Source organism: Rhizophagus irregularis, chromosome 4, assembly GCF_026210795.1.
Source record: "Rhizophagus irregularis chromosome 4, complete sequence".
NCBI lineage: Eukaryota > Fungi > Glomeromycota > Glomeromycetes > Glomerales > Glomeraceae > Rhizophagus > Rhizophagus irregularis.
The window spans coordinates 134401-153230 of NC_089432.1; the positions used below are offsets into that span (position 1 = coordinate 134401).

Genomic DNA, 18830 nt, shown 5'->3' on the forward strand with positions numbered 1-18830 from the left:
AATAATATTATTTATTATATTATTATTTTATATTATTAATGTTATTAAATTAATTTTTATAGGCGCACGAAGTAGTACCGAATTTGTGCAAATGGCGCGTGATTACTTATATATTGAGGTTAATATATATATATATATCGAAAATAGTAAATTACCGATCAATAAACTATTATTAATTATTTTATTTATATAATTTATTATTTTTATAGCACTAGTGCACCTGTAGAGCGAATTTTCTCAGGTGGCACCGATTTAGTTGTTCAAAAACGTTGTAGTCTTAAAGATGAATCAATTCAAAAAGTAATGTGTCTTAAAGGATGGTGGAAATCGGGTTTTGGTGGAATAACTATTGTAAATGATTAATATAAAAGTAAAATTATATCTATTGTTAGTTTGATTATTAAATGTTAAATTTTAAATAATAAATAATAAAATAATAAAATAAACAATATTTTATATCAAATTTTAGTAATTTAAAATCGAGCCAGGCTTCGAGCTATTTAAGCCAAGCTTATTATTGGCTTGAGCTTTTTTGAACTGATTTATTACCGGCTTGAGCTTTTTGAGCTGCCTACTGCAGTTCTTTTCAAGCTGCGAGCGTACGAGCCAATTTATCGCTCAGTTGGACTCATTGCTTACCATTCACTTAAGCCGAAAGTTCGACTGTCGGAGCTTTACTTTCACATTTATGGAAATCGTAATTTTAAGCCAAGTGGCCAAAGATGAGCCAGAAAATCTCAGCAAACCAAAGATATTCTATAGATCATTATATAAGTCTTTGACAAGTACAATAAAGTACACAATATCATCCAATTTTAAAAGAAGCCCAATAGCTCATTTTACAATCAAAAATTTCTTAGGTGGGAAATTTATTGTAGTAAAACTATATCTTGTTCTGCTACATAAAAAACTTAATTTTTTTTATATTTCATTTTACCTTATATTATTTTTAATTTTTTTCACCAATTTAAATCATTGAATAAAGATATCAATTCTCATATATTTTTTATCAATTTTAAAAGATTATACTTCATATATACACAGTAATTCGTATATGAATAATAAATCAAACATGTAAAAATAATATACAAATTTATTCTGAATATTACATAAAAACATTGCAAGTTTATGACAAATTTACTTTGTTTTCTATATAAAACATTACAAGTTTACTACAAATTGTTTACAAATACTGTACAAATGGATGCTCATAATCATGTTAAATTTATAACTTACATTTTTTATACAAAAAATCAACATAAACTTTTTACTGGATATATTATATTAAGACTATGTTTTATATTTAACTAAATTATATATGCTGTCCAAATTATTTTGGGATGTTATAATTATAATTTGGAATGCTGTAATTCATTCAATTTATATATAATTTACTATATGTAAAATGCCAAAATAATTTGGGATGTTATAATTGAATTTGGGATTTTACTTATAATTATGGCAGTCTAAAATAATCTGGATAGTATGTATAGATTAAATAATATAAATATTAAGGAAGAAGTAAGTCACTATCTTTACTGGAATGAGTCTTTGTCTTTTTTTTTTTAACCTGAAAAGCATTACTGTAGTTATGAATGTATTTAAAAAAACTTCTAAGAATAAGTAAAAATTTGAAATTTTATACAAGATGTTCTTAATACTTTACAGATATAATTTAAATATTATATTATATTTTAAATAAGTGTTGTATTAATATTTGTATGATATTTTAGAGATTACTAATAAAAAATTTCAAGATGTTAGGGTAGGAATTTGAAATATCTGAAAATAAATATAAATGGAGTAATGATTCCAGTTGCCATTATATGAAATACTCTTACCTTTTTCTATACAACAGTAATAAATGTAGCATGAAAATCAAAATACTAGAAAATTATAAAAATCTCATTTAGAGCATTGCTAATAAGGAAGAGGAATACCAAAAGACAAATAATAAATATATGTCAGAAAATTGATTTAATACACCATCATCTTTTTTCTTAGGATGTGAGTGGAAATTTGAAAGAGGATTAAGAGTCCTGGCTATTTAAAAATTATGCCAAAATGAATATATGATTCCATCTAAAATTACAGAGATATGAGCTACCTTATGCAATAGTAACATTGACATAAAAGGTGAAAGTTTCTTGCTTGAATTGCAGAATGACTATGAAATACAGTATACTCAAGATCTACCTTCACTTAAAGTATTGAAGAATAAACAACCATATCGTGATGAAACAAACAAAAATGTCTTGGCTGATATTTCATTGCTAATATGCATGGTATTACTGATTTTTGTCTTGTACTTACATGTGAGGATTCAGTCTTTTGGCTAGAAGATTCTAGTGGTATCATTTATTATTGGTCTTGCATAGATGATACTATGATATGCAAAGGAGATAATTTGGAAGAAGCTTTAACAAATTATCTTTATTATCAGAAAAATCTTTATTATGTCAATGAGAATACTTTCAAATTGGTACCAATACATGCATTTGATAAAGAAGCTGAGGAATGGGCAAAATCATCTGAGGCTTATCTTGATATTGATATAATTAAGGAATCATTAAAGCATAAATTAAAAATAGGTGAAAAAAAAAGCAACAAAAAAAACAAAAAAAGAAAAAAAGTAAAAAGAAGTATTAACATGAAAATACTGTTTGTTTGATTTTTAATACTTATTCTACAATTAAATCCAATATATTTATGTATCATTTGTAGAGTAGGCTGTATTACATAATTTGCTTTATGTATAAAAGTAATATACAAGAAGTATTTGAAAAATAATAAAAACGAATGCAAATTTAACTGCAAATTTATTATAATTTGCCTTTATAATTAAGAAAGATAAGAAATGAAATAATGTTTGGATATGTATATGAAAACACTTGCGAATAAAAAAAAAATTCTTTTAATTCGAGTCGCATTGACTTTATTATCACGTGAATAATATATATTTTAAAATTCCTTTTCGATTCTAACTTTTTGAATAAAACAATTTCCATTTTTATTACATGTAAAATTATCGGTACACATGCTTTTTACTTTGTAATTTATTACACGTTGCAAATATATCTTTTATTATAGCATGTATCGATTGTTGTAACATTTACAATGCGCATCTCATTTAAAAATTAATTTAATTAAATTAATTGTGATCTGATTAACTTAGCCAATGATTTTAATTAAGAACAATTTTCGTTATTTTGATTTTAATTCCATGAACACACTTTATATATCGAATTTCACATTTATAACCTCCGATTTTAATAAATACTTCTACCAATAATTAAGAATTTGATTTTGCGAATTGTGCTTAATATCATACTGCTAACTTCGCAAAGCGCGAAAAAAAAATATATTACATCCGATGCTGGAATTTTACTATCTGATAGATTTTGATTTTTTTTTTATATAAAATTACTAATTTTTACAGTTATTTATTATTGTAAATAAACTTAATTACACATATATATATATTATCATAATAAAATTGAATAACGCGACGGACTTCAACAGTTTCCGTTTTCCTAGTAATAATGATGTTGTTGCTTAAAAAACATTATTGACTTAGACCGGAAAATTGCGTAACCTTTTTTATCCCTTAAACTTCTTAATTTGCTCCGTGTAAATTTTTCATGCGGTAAAATCATAAAATCATATTAGTCAATCACTCACTCCCCATGTCGTTCCAATTCGATATTGGCAAGTCTTGAACACGAAATAGTATCCAATATTGGCATCGTAGTACATGGCATACATCTTCCCATTAAAGCCTTTGTTAAAATATAAAGAATGGTGTCAGCTAATTTTATATTAGAGTGTAAGACATTTGAAAATATATTCTCCGTATCTCCATGAGTTATTCCGTGTAAAACAATGTTCTTTACTCCTTTAATAGATTCCTTTGTAAATTTCAAATTCTTCAGGAGGCGATCTAGTTAATCCTTCATTTCACGAAAAAGCTTCCGTTTGCGTTTATAGGATTTCTTTTTAAGCTTAGTAATATTTAGAGATTTTTCCCATTCTTTAAAGAGCTCGCTGCGTTTGTTCCAAATGGTGGAGTTGACATCATCCATGATCCACGAAATTCAAAAAGGCTTGAAAGCGTAGCTTTTTCTTAGGAATGAAGTTAATAAAAATAACCGTAAGACTGGCAGGGACCAAATGATGGATCATGAGGTAGAAGGGTTGGTCTTTTGGCAAAATATTTCCGAAACCTATGTCGAATAAATGTGATCGTTCAATGCTGTCTTTGAGATCACAGGTGTAACTTTCTGACGCCTCTGTAATGATATTAAACAAGAGAGCTTCATGTTTTCTAAGGATATCGATAATGATGTCTATGTGGGCTATACATAAACCCACGTGTTCGTTGTTGTCTACATTATTATAACGGAATATTTCCTGAAGGATATAAACGCGGATAATTTCTTTGTTGGATATCCGCAGTAGGATAAATAAAGTTACATTTTTTGATCTTGGATCCTTTAGCACTTGTAGGGGAGTCCAAGGGATTGAAATTTATCCATTCACGAGTGAAGGTCCAATCTATATCACCATGGATGATTTGTACTTTAAGTGATAGGGAGGAGCTGTTAATCATAGAATTAAAGATCTGAAATTGTCCGACCATTGATTGAAAAATTTATGGTTGACTATTATGGGGTCTTTGATTAGAGATCCCGCGTTAGCTAGTTCATCAGCACGATCATTTCTTGGATCGTTATATTTAATCAGATGAATTTGTTGTATAAGTATGAGATAAAGTTTTTCCAAAAACTACGTTTTTGTGTTGGTTGTTCCAATGTACGGTCTATTCGCATTTGGGTGATGTAATTGCTGGTGTAATTCAAGGTGATTTGTGAGTCCGATTAATTACACTTATGACGTCCTTCAATGGGTGTGTCAAGCGAAGATTATCGCTAAGAACATAATCGTCAATTAAATTGTTGTACCATTTCGGTATGTCCAACTCTCATGTTCTTTAAGTCTGTATACGTTTGACCGGTTCCAACGAATAAAATCGGTTGTCCGGTTGTATAAGTCATTGATAAGGCTGCCCGGTTTCTTTCCTTTGGAAATTTAACATTATTGATTACCCCCGAGTTGCCTCCCAGAGAATTTCCAGTGATTGTTGAGTTGTGAAAATGAAATGAAGATCCCGCTCTGACCGACGTACGCTTCTCCCAATTTCTTGCATCTTTGTAATCAGGCCCAGGCCGATCATCCTTACATAAAAAATTTGAGAATTATATTAGTAATTATTTAAAGTGGCATGTTCCTGACTCCCCATCCCATCTGGTCGGCGAAGAGCCTTGAACATCAGACAACCGAAGAGGTCAGCTGTGCCCAGTGGGGCCAGTGCCAGGTCAGCGAAGAGCTTTGAACATCAGACAACCGAAGAGGTCATATGTGCCCTAACACTAGTTTTGTGGCTAAGCGAAGAGCTTGAATGACAAGAACCGAAGAGGTCCCCTGTCACGCCACTATTTTTCACATATAAAAAAGAATTTTTAGCTTCCTACCTTATTATATCTATCAAGGAGATACCTTGCTTTGTCTTGATTGGCACCTTCCTCATAATCAACAATAGCTCTCAATGATTTGAGGTAATGATCGATCTTGCCTTTAAATGCTTCTATATCGCACCCGTTAAGAAAATCTATAATATTCCATTTCGTATTACTTATTAAACAGATGCCGCTATGACTTATATAACGATAACTGACCGTTAATGTTGAAGAAACAGAAACAACAAAAATATTTGAAGAAATTATCAGAATGGATCTGAAAAGAATGGGATATAATGAAATAGCAGAGATTGAAAGAATAAGAAGATTTGAAGTAACCGCAAAGATAATAACAACGTACGAATTTATGAAGAAGTATTTAACAGTATGGAATCTTGAAGATGAGGAACTAGATAAAATGTCTCGGTCAAACAGTATTTTATCCCCAATACAAACTAACTTTGATGAAAAATCCTTATCTGTCAAGCTAAATTCGAATCAAAAAAGGTTGTACGCGTAATACTTCTACAACTTTCTACAACTTTCTACAAGGTGACTACTGGGTGTACGCGTAATACTTCTACAACTTTCTACTACCTAGGGGTTAGATAAATATACGGGGGACAACTCATAGGTTACACAGGCTGATCAATAAAAACCCGAACTGTCGCCACTATAAATTGGTTACACAAACGAATTTTCATATTAAATCGCGCAAAAATTTTACTTTTTTTTGATTTTTTCGACGCGTATAGATAGAGAAGCAGCCGATCTTAAAAGTTAAGGTTGTATATGTTAGCTCTATGTAAGTGTAGTTTTTTTATCAAAATTGAACCACTGGTTGCTTCGTTCTTAATTTTATATGTATTTGTTACTTTTATATTAGAAAGCTAGAATTATACTTTTTTTTTTTAGAGATTCCAATAAAAAGTTATAAAATATTTTTGCTTAAAACATTTAAAAATAGTGCTTTCTTCTTTTATTATGTATTATTTTCAAGTGTGTAATAATTTTTCATATAGTTTTGAGGTATTTCAAATAGCCGATCCTATTTTTTGAAAAATACAGAAAATAAACTAACGAAAAAAAATACGTAACGATAAACTTGAGCATTTCGTCATTTCCGAAAAATAGTTTTTATTTTGTGATGGGTTGATTATCGGCAGATCTTTCACTTTAAACATGGGGTATCGTTACATTTTACTAGTAACACATAGTAATTTACATATGGTGACAGTTCTAGCGATCACTAATCAGCCTGTGTAACCTATGAGTTGTCCCCCCGTATATTTATCTAACCCCTAGCTACTACAACTTCTTTATCACGTGATTTTGTGTTACCAGCGATATTTAGCCCTAGTTCTGTCACCTATTTTGCTATTTAACACGATCTCTAGACTTAATTAACAAATATGGTTTTTCGTTGGATCTTACTTTTGACTAATATTATAGGAGGAAATACCCCTATACGCGATTATGTCGCCGACTTATCAAGCTTAGAAAGCGCAGGTCTAGTGCGGAAATGACTAGTGGTATAAACGAAATTAATAGTCCCGAGTATGATAAGCCACATACTCCACCTCATCAAATTCGCTCTACATCTGAAAACTAAGATTTAATTAAACGATTAAAACAACTGCAAGCGAAATCCACTTAGTAAGTAAAAACATGTCTATTAAAGTTAATTTATATTCCTACATTATTAGCTGACTAATTTCACCATTTTTTTATTATAGTGAGCCGATCTAAATAAGAAATAAGTGTTAACGTCAAAGATATTTTGTATCATGAAAATTCATGTATTAAAGGAAATTGGCCTGAGGCAATAAATAGACTAGTCGTATCAACTGATGAAGCTGTAAAGAAATCAATATAAAATTTCTATTGGAATGTAATTTTTCTACAACAAATAATTCTCTTGCTCAAACATAATCGACACAACAAAAATTAAACGTGATTATAAATGGGATCCTGTCATTAATAATGCCACAAATTATATTGACGAATTAATCAATAATGTATGTTTCAAGGATTTTCTTTGTAATCATTATTAATTTTGATAACACCTTTTCTTTATCTCTGATTTCAGCTTCAGTCTGACACTCGCAATGAATTCCGCAGAAAACTCCAGCTTCGTTTGTTCCATCAGATGAACATATTCATTTAGTAAGCACTACGAATACATCGTTTCGCTGACAAACTGTGAGTCTCATTTGGTTCTCGTCTATATAAACGGAATTTTTGCATTGTTTATGTTAAACCCATCTTATAACAATTCGTCTTATTATCTAGATCATTGTTTTTTGAAGCTCCAAGAAATCCGCTCTTAGATAAAAACTCCGAGGGTTGGATCAATTGTCACCTATTGACTCCGATTGCTTTTTGAATTGCGAGGAGATTCAAGTGCATCGGTTAGTATGAAATTTCCTAATAAAATTTAATGCGATAGTTCGTTTCTTAGCTTTAAGTCTCAAATTATTTTCTCCATCACTTCAGTGGCGAAGAGATGTCTTTGGCATCAATCGAGCGTAAGAACATGACAAGAGAAGATACGAAATACGGAAAAAAAAGATCTGGACACAAGATCGATATTTATTCCGTATTGATAATATGGAATATTTCGGCTCGGAAACATACACCGATGAAGATCTTCATAACTCGAAACCAATTAACTACAAACATAAGCTTTTTCGTGAAATGAAGGATCAACTAGATCACCTCCTGAAGAATTTAAAAGTTACAAAGGAATCTATTAAAGGAGTAAAGAACATTGTTTTACACGGAATAACTCATGGAGGTACTGTGAGGCAACGGAGAATATATTTTCAAATGTCTTACACTCTAATATAAAATTAGCTGACACCATTCTTTGTATACAATATTCTTTATTAATTATTGTATTATATCAGATTGATTTGATAGAAAACACTTCATTCAAAATTCTTTATAAATTACAAGTTATGATTTCACATAAATCAAATAAGTATAAAATTTTCATAATATGTGTAGTTTATTTATTTACTTATAGAATAAAAGATAATTTCACAAATAACAAATAAAAAAAGTGATTATATTATGTAATACTTGGTTGTGTCGATACAGGTAACGCGTCGCCAGGTATCAATTTACATCTCACAACATATATATGAAATAAATTATTCAAGTACAAACTCTATTAATCTTAAGAAAGGAATAAACAATATTTAAAATAAAAATTTGACTATTGTAAAATATCAGAGAAAGATGCAATGTCTACTCTTGTCAGGACTTAGGATCGTGAATATTACCTATTATTTTGTCTGATTGACACATTATCTGGGGGTATTTGTGGGCTATGTGTTCGTTGTTGTCTACATTATTATAACACTGTAAACACGGAATATTTCCTGAAGGATATAAACGCGGATAATTTCTTTGTTGGATATCCGCAGTAGGATAAATAAAGTTACATTTTTTGATCTTGGATCCTTTAGCACTTGTAGGGGAGTCCAAGGGATTGAAATTTATCCATTCACGAGTTAAGTTCCAATCTATATCACCATGGATGATTTGTACTTTAAGTGATAGGGAGGAGTTGTTAATCATAGAATTAAAGATCTGAGGATTGATGACATTGTCCGACCATTTTCTAACGTTTCGATCAATAACATAGATGTCGGTCCATTTGATAAGTCCCAAACTAGTTTGATTGAAAAATTTATGGTCGACTATTATGGGGTCTTTGCTGTGAGATCCCGCGTTAGCTAGTTCATCAGCACGATCATTTCTCGGATCGTGGCAGTATATTATATTTAATCAGATGAATTTATTGTACAAATATGAGAGAAAGTTTTTCCAAAAACTACGTTTTTGTGTTGGTTGTTCCAATGTACGGTCCAATTCGCATTTGGGTGATGTGATTGCTGGTGTAATTCGAGGTGATTTGTGAGTCCGATTAATTACACTTATGACGTCCTTCAATGGGTGTGTCAAGCGAAGATTATCGCTAAGAACATAAATGCCAATTAAATTGTTGCACCATTTCGGTATGGGTCCTTTGTAGTTGTTGTTGTTGTACGTCTTTCCATGGGAGTAAAAAATGACCATCGGGTGACGTAAGTTGGTCCATGTAAAGGATATTTTTGTTTCTGAGGGATTTAATATCATTAATTGATTTGTGGAAATGGTTTTGGTATTCCTGGTGATGATGATGCGTTCGGTGCTCCTTGTGATGGTGATGGTATTGGTACTTCTGGTGTTGATGATTGTCTTGGTTCTCCTTGTGATGATGATGATGAGGATGGCGTGTCTTTCGTGAAAATGAAATGAAGATCTCGCTCTGACTGACGTACGCTTCTCCCAATTTCTTGCTTCTTTGTAATCAGGCCCAGGCTGATCATCCTTACATAAAAATTAGAGAATTATATTAGTAATTATTTAAAGTGGCATGTTCCTGACTCCCACCCAATTTCCCATCCCATCTGGTCGGCGAAGAGCCTTGAACATCAGACAACCGAAGAGGTCAGCTGTGCCCAGTGGGACCAGTGCCAGGTCAGCGAAGAGCTTTGAACATCAGACAACCGAAGAGGTCATATGTGCCCTAACACTAGTTTTGTGACTAAGCGAAGAGCCTTGAATGACAAGAACCGAAGAGGTCCCCTGTCACGCCACTATTTTTCACATATAAAAAAGAATTTTTAGCTTCTTACCTTATTATATCTATCAAGGCGATACCTTGTTTGTCTTGATTTGCACCTCTCTCATAATCAACAATAGCTCTCAATGATTTGATCGATCTTGCCTTCAAATGTTTCTATATCGCACTTGTTTAGAAAATATATAAATTCCATTTCGTATACTTACGTTCAAAGTATTTGTCTATCACAGGCATGAATAAACGTGGACGCGTGGACGAAAACTATTAAAGATATAGCGTATCACGTGATAATTTCATATGATCAGTATGGCTAATCGGAACACAAATTTTTTGTTAAAAAATTTTATTACAAGGGCTAATCATCGTTATCGAGCAATATTTTAAGACAAAAATGCCTAATGAAAACGTAGAATTTGACAATAATTATTCTAGTGAAGTAGATTCGGATTTAGAAGAAGCTAATATTGAAGTACCAAATAACTATAGACGCGCAACACAAAAAAATTAAATTTAAAAAAAAAAGAAAGTGCAACTTTTATCAAAGAGGAAAACAGGAGTTTTTCAAAATGAAAGGTTAAATATTTATAAGTGGTTGATATATGATGGATCAAGAAATCTAATGTTTTGCTCACTATGCCAAAGTCATAAAAAACAAAATAAGTTTGGAAAAGAAGGTATGGTATTTTTTTTTTATTTTATAAATAATTAATTTAAATTAAAATTAATTCAAAGAATTTTAAATCTTCCGCACTATCAGAACATTTAGAACATTTCACAACTAATCACCAAATCGAGAGATTGCAAAGGTAGAACTTATTAAGGTTACCAACAATGCTATAGATAGGGCTCAAAATCACGTTAGTGTTTTAATGAAGATAATATTTTGGCTAGCAGAAAATGATATTTCACTAAACGAATTACCTGAAGTTGTAAGACTATATAGAATTCTTGATTGCCCACAGCTATTATCAGCTTCTAATACAATTACTTATGAAAATAATGTCTGGACGTGAAATTTTATCTGCTATTTCAAATTCAATAGAAAAAATAATTGGCTGAAGCAGCTGCGTTTGGAATTATGGTGGATGAAAGCACAGATATTACATATGAACCCATCTTATTATATATGTTAAATACTGTTTGTATGGAAATATTAAGACAATAGGGAAGAAAATCATTATAATATGTAATACTATTGCATCTGTAAATCTTAACTTCACGTGCATCGGAAAATAAAGTATTAATTTCATTCACCGATATTTGCATCAAAAAACGTTAAGTAGCATTAACCTATAATTTTTTCTGCAATCTTTCGGCACTATCAGCTAGTGCGCTCTCTAGCAACTGCAATTTATACTTATGAAGATAGTTTACATTTAGCGGTTGCAGATGAAAAAGAACTTATTTCTTTATTGGCTGATCGGGTAACAAATCCAGATTATAATTTTGTATACAATCTTTTCAAGAAATATAGAGAAATTAGTTTAGGTGCAAGTAATGAGTCAAAAATGTATTGCACACATCTAATTCATTGGAAACAATACAAATTCAATGGAAAATTCTAAAATTATTCTAATTCATTAGATACAAATTTAATTGATAAACATTTGAAAATCATTAAATATGATTCATTAGAGACTGCAAGGTATAGTAGTAAAGTCTCGATTTTTTTTTTTTAATAAAATTATAGAACATCTTCAGAGTTAGAACTTAATCACCAAAATCGAGAATCACGTATTAGATTAATCAAAGAATTCTTGGGTTGATAACGATCAATTATTATCAGGAATAGAAAATTTTTAGAGGGATATGAAAAATCAAAGAATAAATCTAACGGGCAATTGGTATCATACTTGCATCAAAATTATCAAATTTTGACTCGAATTTAATGTAAAGAATCGTTCAAAAATTCCTATATAAGTAACCTCAATTCAAAGGCGTAAAGAATATTCCAAGGAAAATGATCCTAACGTGATGCCAGCAAGGAAAAAAAGAAAAGTCTCAAAAATATCACATAATTTATAAATGATAATGTAATTAATTAATTTACATAATAATTATAAAGAAATTATCCTTTTGCATATATATAGGTATATAGTAATTAGATTCAAAAAAAATCAATAAAAAACAAAAATTCCATTCGAACAAAATAAAAACGGGTTTATAATTTTTTTTTGATAATTATTCTGTATTTATTATTAAAATTAATTATATTAAACTAATTAAAGATAAAAAAATCTTAACTCTTTTTTACACTCATTGCTAGAAATAAAAATGTCTAAAACACGGTAAAATTTTTTGTAAAAAAAAATCCAAGAATTTTATTTCACGTACATAATATTTTTTATTTTTATTTTTATGACGCAGGGTTGTACAAATTATAAGGACAAAAATACATTAAACCGGGAATAATTTTTATCTAATACAATTAAGGAATAAGATAATTCTAACACTAACAACCAAATCGCGATCCGAAGAAGACGATGATACCTGACCTTTGAAGAAGAGCGAGAGACGAAAGGGATCCAAGACCACTTCCGGGACTCACCCGCCAAGGGAAGGGAATAATTTAACGAACAGAATACTATCATAAAAAAAAACTATCTATTTGAATAATTATTGTCTATAATATTATAATTAAAAATTTGAATAAATCTATGTTATCGAGCCAAATATCGTCTCGATGGGATTCCCACGAACCCGAATGTAAAAAATTACTTGATGTCCACCTAATGTGGGCCGTATCGTTGTAAAAACCATCAACGCGACCATAAGGTATTAAAGGAGTACCTGGAGAATCGTGGACGGTACGTTGTCGTCTACGGCGGGAAATCTCGTTCGAAGTACCTTAATTAACATGATCGTTATGTTTGTAGTTAATTGGTTTCGAGTTATCAGGATCTTCATCGGTGTATGTTTCCGAGCCGAAATATTCCATATTATCAATACGGAATAAAATATCGATCTTGTGTCCAGATCTTTTTTTTTCCGTATCTTCTCTTGTCATGTTCTTACGCTCGATTGATGCCAAAGACATCTCTTCGCCACTGAAGTGATGGAGAAAAAAATTTGACTTAAAGCTAAGAAACAAACTATCGCATTAAATTTTATTAGGAAATTTCACACTAACCGATGCACTTGAATCTCAAAAAGCAATCATCAATCAACGGAGTCAATAAGTGACAATTGATCAAACCCTCGGAGTTTTTATCTAAGAGCGGATTTCTTGGAGCTTCAAAAAACAATGATCTAGATAATAAGACGAATTGTTATAAGATGGGTTTAACATAACGATAAACAATGCAAAAATTCCGTTTATAATAGACGAGAACCAAATGAGACTCACAGTTTGTCAGCGAAACGATGGACCCAATGTATTTCGTAGTGCTTACTAAATGAATATGTTCCATCTTAATAATGATTATAAAGATAATCCTTAAAATATACATTATTGATTAATTCGTCAATATAATTTGTAGCATTATTAATGACAGGATCCCATTTATAATCACGTTTAATTTTCAACCTATCCACTAAAATCTTATTTGTTGTGTTGATTATGTTTGAGCAAGAGAATTATTTGTTGTTGTAGAAAAATTACATTCCACAGAGATTTTATATTGATTTTCTTTACAGCTTCATCAGTTGATACGACTAGTCTATTTATTGCCTCAGGCCAATTTCCTTTAATACATGAATTTTCATGATACAAAATATCTTTGACATTAACACTTATTTCTTATTTAGATCGGCTCACTATAATAAAAAATGGTGAAATTAGTCAGTTAATAATGTAGGAATATAAATTAACTTTAATAGACATGTTTTTACTTACTAAGTTTAATTAAATCTTGGTTTTCAGATGTAGAGCGAATTTGATGAGGTGGAGTATGTGGCTTATCATACTCGGGACTATTAATTTCGTTTGTAATATCACTAGTCATTTCCGCGCTTTCTAAGCTTGATAAGTCGGCGACATAATCGCGTATAGGGGTATTTCCTCCTATAATATTAGTATCAAAAGTAACCTCATCTACAATAGAGATTATTTCAGGAATCGGAAGAACCAGCTATGGACTTGGCGGTACTTTTTTTTTTTTGTTTTGATGTTTAGTTCTTCGCAGAAATCTAGATATTCATTCAGCCTTGTTTTTGTACAAATTTAATAAAAGTATTTTCTTCCATGGACAAATTTTCAAATTTTGGTTCGATAAAAATAAAGCAGTAAGCAGAAATGTGTCATAAACGCAAATTTTTTATATTTGTTTTTAAATCACGAGTTACAGTAGAATTCACCAAAACTAGGGCCGCACCGCCGCAGGCTGATTAAGCAAATAAATATCGCTGGTAACACAAAATCACGTGATAACAAAAGTTGTAGTTATAAAGTATTACGCGTACAGCGGTCAGTAGTCACGTTGTAGAGAAAGTTGTAGAAAGTTGTAGAAGTATTACGCGTACAGCGGTCAGTAGTCATATCAAAAGCACCTTGTAGAAAGTTGTAGAAAGTTGTAGAAGTATTACGCGTACAGCGGTCAGTAGTCATATCAAACGCACGTTGTAGAAAGTTGTAGAAAGTTGTAGAAGTATTACGCGTACAGCGGTCAGTAGTCATATCAAACGCACGTTGTAGAAAGTTGTAGAAAGTTGTAGAAGTATTACGCGTACAAACGGTCAGTTATCGTTATATAAGTCATATCAAAGTTGTGCGCGGCATCTGTTTAATAGGTAATAATTCATCTAAAATTAATAGTTTTCGTCCACGCGTCCACGATCAATCATGCCTATGATAGACAAATACTTTGAACGTAAGTATACGAAATGGAATATTATAGATTTTCTTAACGAGTGCGATATAGAAACATTTGAAGGCAAGATCGATCATTACCTCAAATCATTGAGAGCTATTGTTGATTATGAGGAAGGTGCCAATCAAGACAAAGCAAGGTATCTCCTTTATAGATATAATAAGGTAGGAAACTAAAAATTCTTTTTTATATGTGAAAAATAGTGGCGTGACAGGGGACCTCTTCGGTTCTTGTCATTCAAGGCTCTTCGCCGACCAGATGGGATGGGAATTGGGTGGGAGTCAGGAACATGCCACTTTAAATAATTACTAATTCTCAAATTTTTTATGTAAGGATGATCGGCCTGGGCCTGATTACAAAGAAGCAAGAAATTGGGAGAAGCGTACGTCGGTCAGAGCGGGATCTTCATTCCATTTTCATAACTCAACAATCACTGGAAATTCTCTGGGTGGCAACTCGGGGGCAATCAATAATATTAAATTTCCAAAGGAAAGAAACCGGGAAAGAGATCAAGATGAGGTATATACTCATATTTTCTCTAGAAATTGAGAAACAGCTGGAAATGATTGTCTAATAGAAACCAACTCTTTCTTTTTGTATTTAGTCCGATTATGATTTCATGCCCGTACGTCAACTGAAGCGGAAGAAGCAGTTATCCCTTCCGAAAAAGGTTAGGATATTGAAGACCTTATGTTACCTTGAATTTTATACAATAATTTTCAATGATTTCTTATATTTACAGAATAAAGAGTCAGTTTATTCAGCGAAGAAAGTCAGTATAAAATGCATCCCTATGATGGATAGGATTTGTTACCGTGAATTCTTCTCAAAAATTTTCTATTTTTTTTTTGCGTAAACAGGCCAAAACCACGAAAGACACGCCATCCTCATCATCATCATCATCATCACAAGGAGAACCAAGATCATCATCAACACCAGAAGTACCAATACCATCATCATCACAATCATCATCACAATCATCATCACAAGGAGCACCGAACGCATCATCATCATCATCAATTTCGTCTATACCACTAGTCATTTCCGCACTAGACCCTGCGCTTCCTGGTAATAGTCCCGAGTATGATAAGCCACATACTCCACCTCATCAAATTTGTTCTATATCTGATAACCAAGATTTAATTAAACGATTAAAACAAGAAAAACTACGAGCGAAATCCACTTAGTAAGTAAAAACTATTAAAGCTAATTTATATTCCTACATTAGTAACTGACTAATTTCACCATTTTTTTTATTATAGTGAGCCGATCTGCTCAAACATAATCGACACAACAAATAAGATTTTAGTGGATAGGTTGAAAATTAAACGTGATTATAAATGGGATCCTGTCATTAATAATGCTACAAATTATATTGACGAATTAATCAATAATGTATGTTTTAAGGATTATCTTTATAATCATTATTAATTTTGATAACACCTTTTCTTTGTCTCTGATTTCAGTCTGATACTCGCAATGAATTCCGCAGAAAACTCCAGCTTCCGTTTGTTCCATCAGATGAAACATATTCATTTAGTAAGCACTACGAAATACATTGGGTCCATCGTTTCGCTGACAAACTGTGAGTCTCATTTGGTTCTCGTCTATATAAACGGAATTTTTGCATTGTTTATGTTAAACCCATCTTATAACAATTCGTCTTATTATCTAGATCATTGTTTTTTGAAGCTCCAAGAAATCCGCTCTTAGATAAAAACTCCGAGGGCTGGATCAATTGTCACTTATTGACTCCGTTGATTGACGATTGCTTTTTGAATTGCGAGGAGATTCAAGTGCATCGGTTAGTATGAAATTTCCTAATAAAATTTAATGCGATAGTTTGTTTCTTACCTTTAAGTCTCAAATTATTTTCTCCATCACTTCAGTGGCGAAGAGATGTCTTTGGCATCAATCGAGCGTAAGAACATGGCAAGAGAAGATACGGAAAAAAAAAGATCTGGACACAAGATCGATATTTTATTCCGTATTGATAATATGGAATATTTCGGCTCGGAAACATACACCGATGAAGATCCTCATAACTCGAAACCAATTAACTACAAACATAAGCTTTTTCGTGAAATGAAGGATCAACTAGATCGCCTCCTGAAGAATTTAAAATTCACAAAGGAATCTATTAAAGGAGTAAAGAACATTGTTTTACACGGAATAACTCATGGAGGTACTGTGAGGCAACGGAGAATATATTTTCACATGTCTTACACTCTAATATAAAATTAGTTGACACCATTCTTTATATTTTAACAAAGGCCTTAATGGGAAGATGTATGCAATGTACTATGATGCCAATATTGGATACTATTTCGTGTTTAAGATTTGCCAATATCGAATTGGAACGACATGGGGAAGCTTTCCAGAAAGCCTCGTGGCTTTAAAAGATGTATTAAGTTTAAAGGTACGTATTTGTATCATCAATTCGCTAGTTGAAAATTTTTCTTACGAATTTTAAATTTTTCTAATGATCGCAGAATGATATAACAAATGTTCTTGGTGTTGTTAAGAAAATAAAAAGAGTAGCGTTACAAGCAAAGCCAGAAGATTTGTTTACTATCGACAATCTTCCGGAGACGACACCAACCCCGAAAAAATCTCAAAAAGTGTAGTATAATTTAATGCTAGAATAATGTTCTCATTTCGCAATATGTAATACTACTGCATCTGTAAATCTTAACTTCACATGCATCGGAAAATAAAGTATTAATTCATTCACCGATATTTGCATCAAAAAACGTTAACCCATAATTTTCTGCAATCTTTAATTTAGTTACATAAGCTAATTGCTTTTATATTTTTTCGTATACTAAATAGCATGTAAAAGTTAAAAGGACGCGTCGCGTTAACATATACAATTTATTATATTGTAGAGACTTGACAATAATCAAAATATACTGCAACTAATAATAGGCTCTTAATAATGTACTGTAATTAAATCAATGTGTTTTTTTTTTTAAATGTATACAATATTCTTTACTAATTACTGTATTATATCAGATTGATTTGACTTAAACTCATAGAAAACACTAACTTCATTCAAAATTCTTTATAAATTACAAGTTATGATTTTACATATAAAATTTTCATGTGTAGTTTATTTATTTACTTATAGAATAAAAGATAATTTCACAAATAACAAATAAAAAAGTGATTATATTATGTAATACTTGGTTGTGTCGATACAGGTAACGCGTCAATTTACATCTCACAACATATATATGAAATAAATTATTCAAGTACAAACTCTATTAATCTTAAGAAAGGAATAAACAATATTTAAAATAAAAATTTGACTATTGTTAAATATCAGAGAAAGATACAATTAGCCCTGTTCAAAATCGTTCGGTTGCATTTTTCGATCAGTTAGAATAAAGCAATATTATTGGTAGAAAAAGTTCGATCCAAAAAACCTAAAAAAATATTGGTCTAAAAGATCGGTCGCGCAAACAAATGCAAGCAGATCTGGCCAATCAAATTAAACCACAATCGACCAAAAAATGCGACCGAACGATTTTGAACAGGGCTAATGTCTACTCTTGTCAGGACTTAGGATCGTGAATATTGCCTATTTTGTCTGATTGTCACATTATCTGGGGTTATTAACTATCCACCTAAATAAGATAATAAATCATTAAAATTTTTTCCAGTTAAGAATTTTTATTCGTTATCTGTTTAATATAGCAAAAACACTTTTAAATTAAAAATTTTAATCATGAGAATAAAGTGATTGTAAAACTTATGTCAATTTAATACCATGAATTTCTTTTAGTATTCTCTTATTGTAACATAAACAAGTTCTCTCTACGTAAAAAATGACATTATTCTATATAATCAAATTGGTGTAAAATAATA

The 18830-nt window shown here is 31.1% G+C and overlaps 5 protein-coding genes across 5 annotated transcripts; 3 read left to right on the plus strand and 2 right to left on the minus strand.

Annotated features, from left to right (window-relative positions):
• Positions 1 to 2278: 2278 nt before the first annotated feature.
• On the plus strand, positions 2279 to 2671 carry OCT59_023390 (uncharacterized protein; the record flags this gene model as incomplete). The annotated part of the gene is made up of 1 exon (XM_025310591.2): positions 2279 to 2671. The coding sequence occupies one exon, from the start codon at positions 2279 to 2281 to the stop codon at positions 2669 to 2671; it is 393 nt and encodes a 130-aa protein (XP_025180925.2).
• Positions 2672 to 7479: 4808 nt separating this feature from the next.
• OCT59_023391 (uncharacterized protein) lies at positions 7480 to 8217 on the plus strand (the record flags this gene model as incomplete). Its single annotated transcript, XM_066134653.1, has 5 exons — positions 7480 to 7489; positions 7688 to 7718; positions 7809 to 7861; positions 7921 to 7927; positions 8013 to 8217. The coding sequence occupies 5 exons, from the start codon at positions 7480 to 7482 to the stop codon at positions 8215 to 8217; spliced, it is 306 nt and encodes a 101-aa protein (XP_065990752.1).
• A 1444-nt stretch (positions 8218 to 9661) lies between these two features.
• OCT59_023392 (uncharacterized protein) lies at positions 9662 to 9895 on the minus strand (the record flags this gene model as incomplete). Its single annotated transcript, XM_066134654.1, has 1 exon — positions 9662 to 9895. The coding sequence occupies one exon, from the start codon at positions 9893 to 9895 to the stop codon at positions 9662 to 9664; it is 234 nt and encodes a 77-aa protein (XP_065990753.1).
• Positions 9896 to 13000: 3105 nt separating this feature from the next.
• On the minus strand, positions 13001 to 14096 carry OCT59_023393 (uncharacterized protein; the record flags this gene model as incomplete). Its single annotated transcript, XM_066134655.1, has 7 exons — positions 13001 to 13199; positions 13283 to 13289; positions 13349 to 13401; positions 13499 to 13539; positions 13600 to 13692; positions 13754 to 13836; positions 13988 to 14096. 7 exons carry the CDS (start codon positions 14094 to 14096, stop codon positions 13001 to 13003), a joined length of 585 nt encoding a protein of 194 aa, XP_065990754.1.
• Positions 14097 to 14796: 700 nt separating this feature from the next.
• On the plus strand, positions 14797 to 17708 carry OCT59_023394 (uncharacterized protein). Its single transcript, XM_025316289.2, has 12 exons — positions 14797 to 14825; positions 14906 to 15124; positions 15294 to 15479; positions 15565 to 15630; positions 15703 to 15732; positions 15821 to 16146; positions 16223 to 16355; positions 16427 to 16545; positions 16636 to 16764; positions 16850 to 17145; positions 17234 to 17379; positions 17453 to 17708. The coding sequence occupies exons 2-12, from the start codon at positions 14933 to 14935 to the stop codon at positions 17585 to 17587; spliced, it is 1758 nt and encodes a 585-aa protein (XP_025180921.1). The 5' UTR covers positions 14797 to 14825; positions 14906 to 14932; the 3' UTR covers positions 17588 to 17708.
• Positions 17709 to 18830: the final 1122 nt, after the last annotated feature.

What these genes read in the sequence shown, in the direction of transcription:
- OCT59_023394 (XM_025316289.2), top strand. Translation starts at nt 14,933, where the DNA reads ATGCCTATGATAGACAAATACTTTGAACGTAAGTATACGAAATGGAAT. An exon ending in GGGAAAGAGATCAAGATGAG is followed by an intron (nt 15,480 to 15,564) that starts GTATATACTCAT and finishes TTTTGTATTTAG; the next exon opens with TCCGATTATGATTTCATGCC. An exon ending in AGTTATCCCTTCCGAAAAAG is followed by an intron (nt 15,631 to 15,702) that starts GTTAGGATATTG and finishes TTATATTTACAG; the next exon opens with AATAAAGAGTCAGTTTATTC.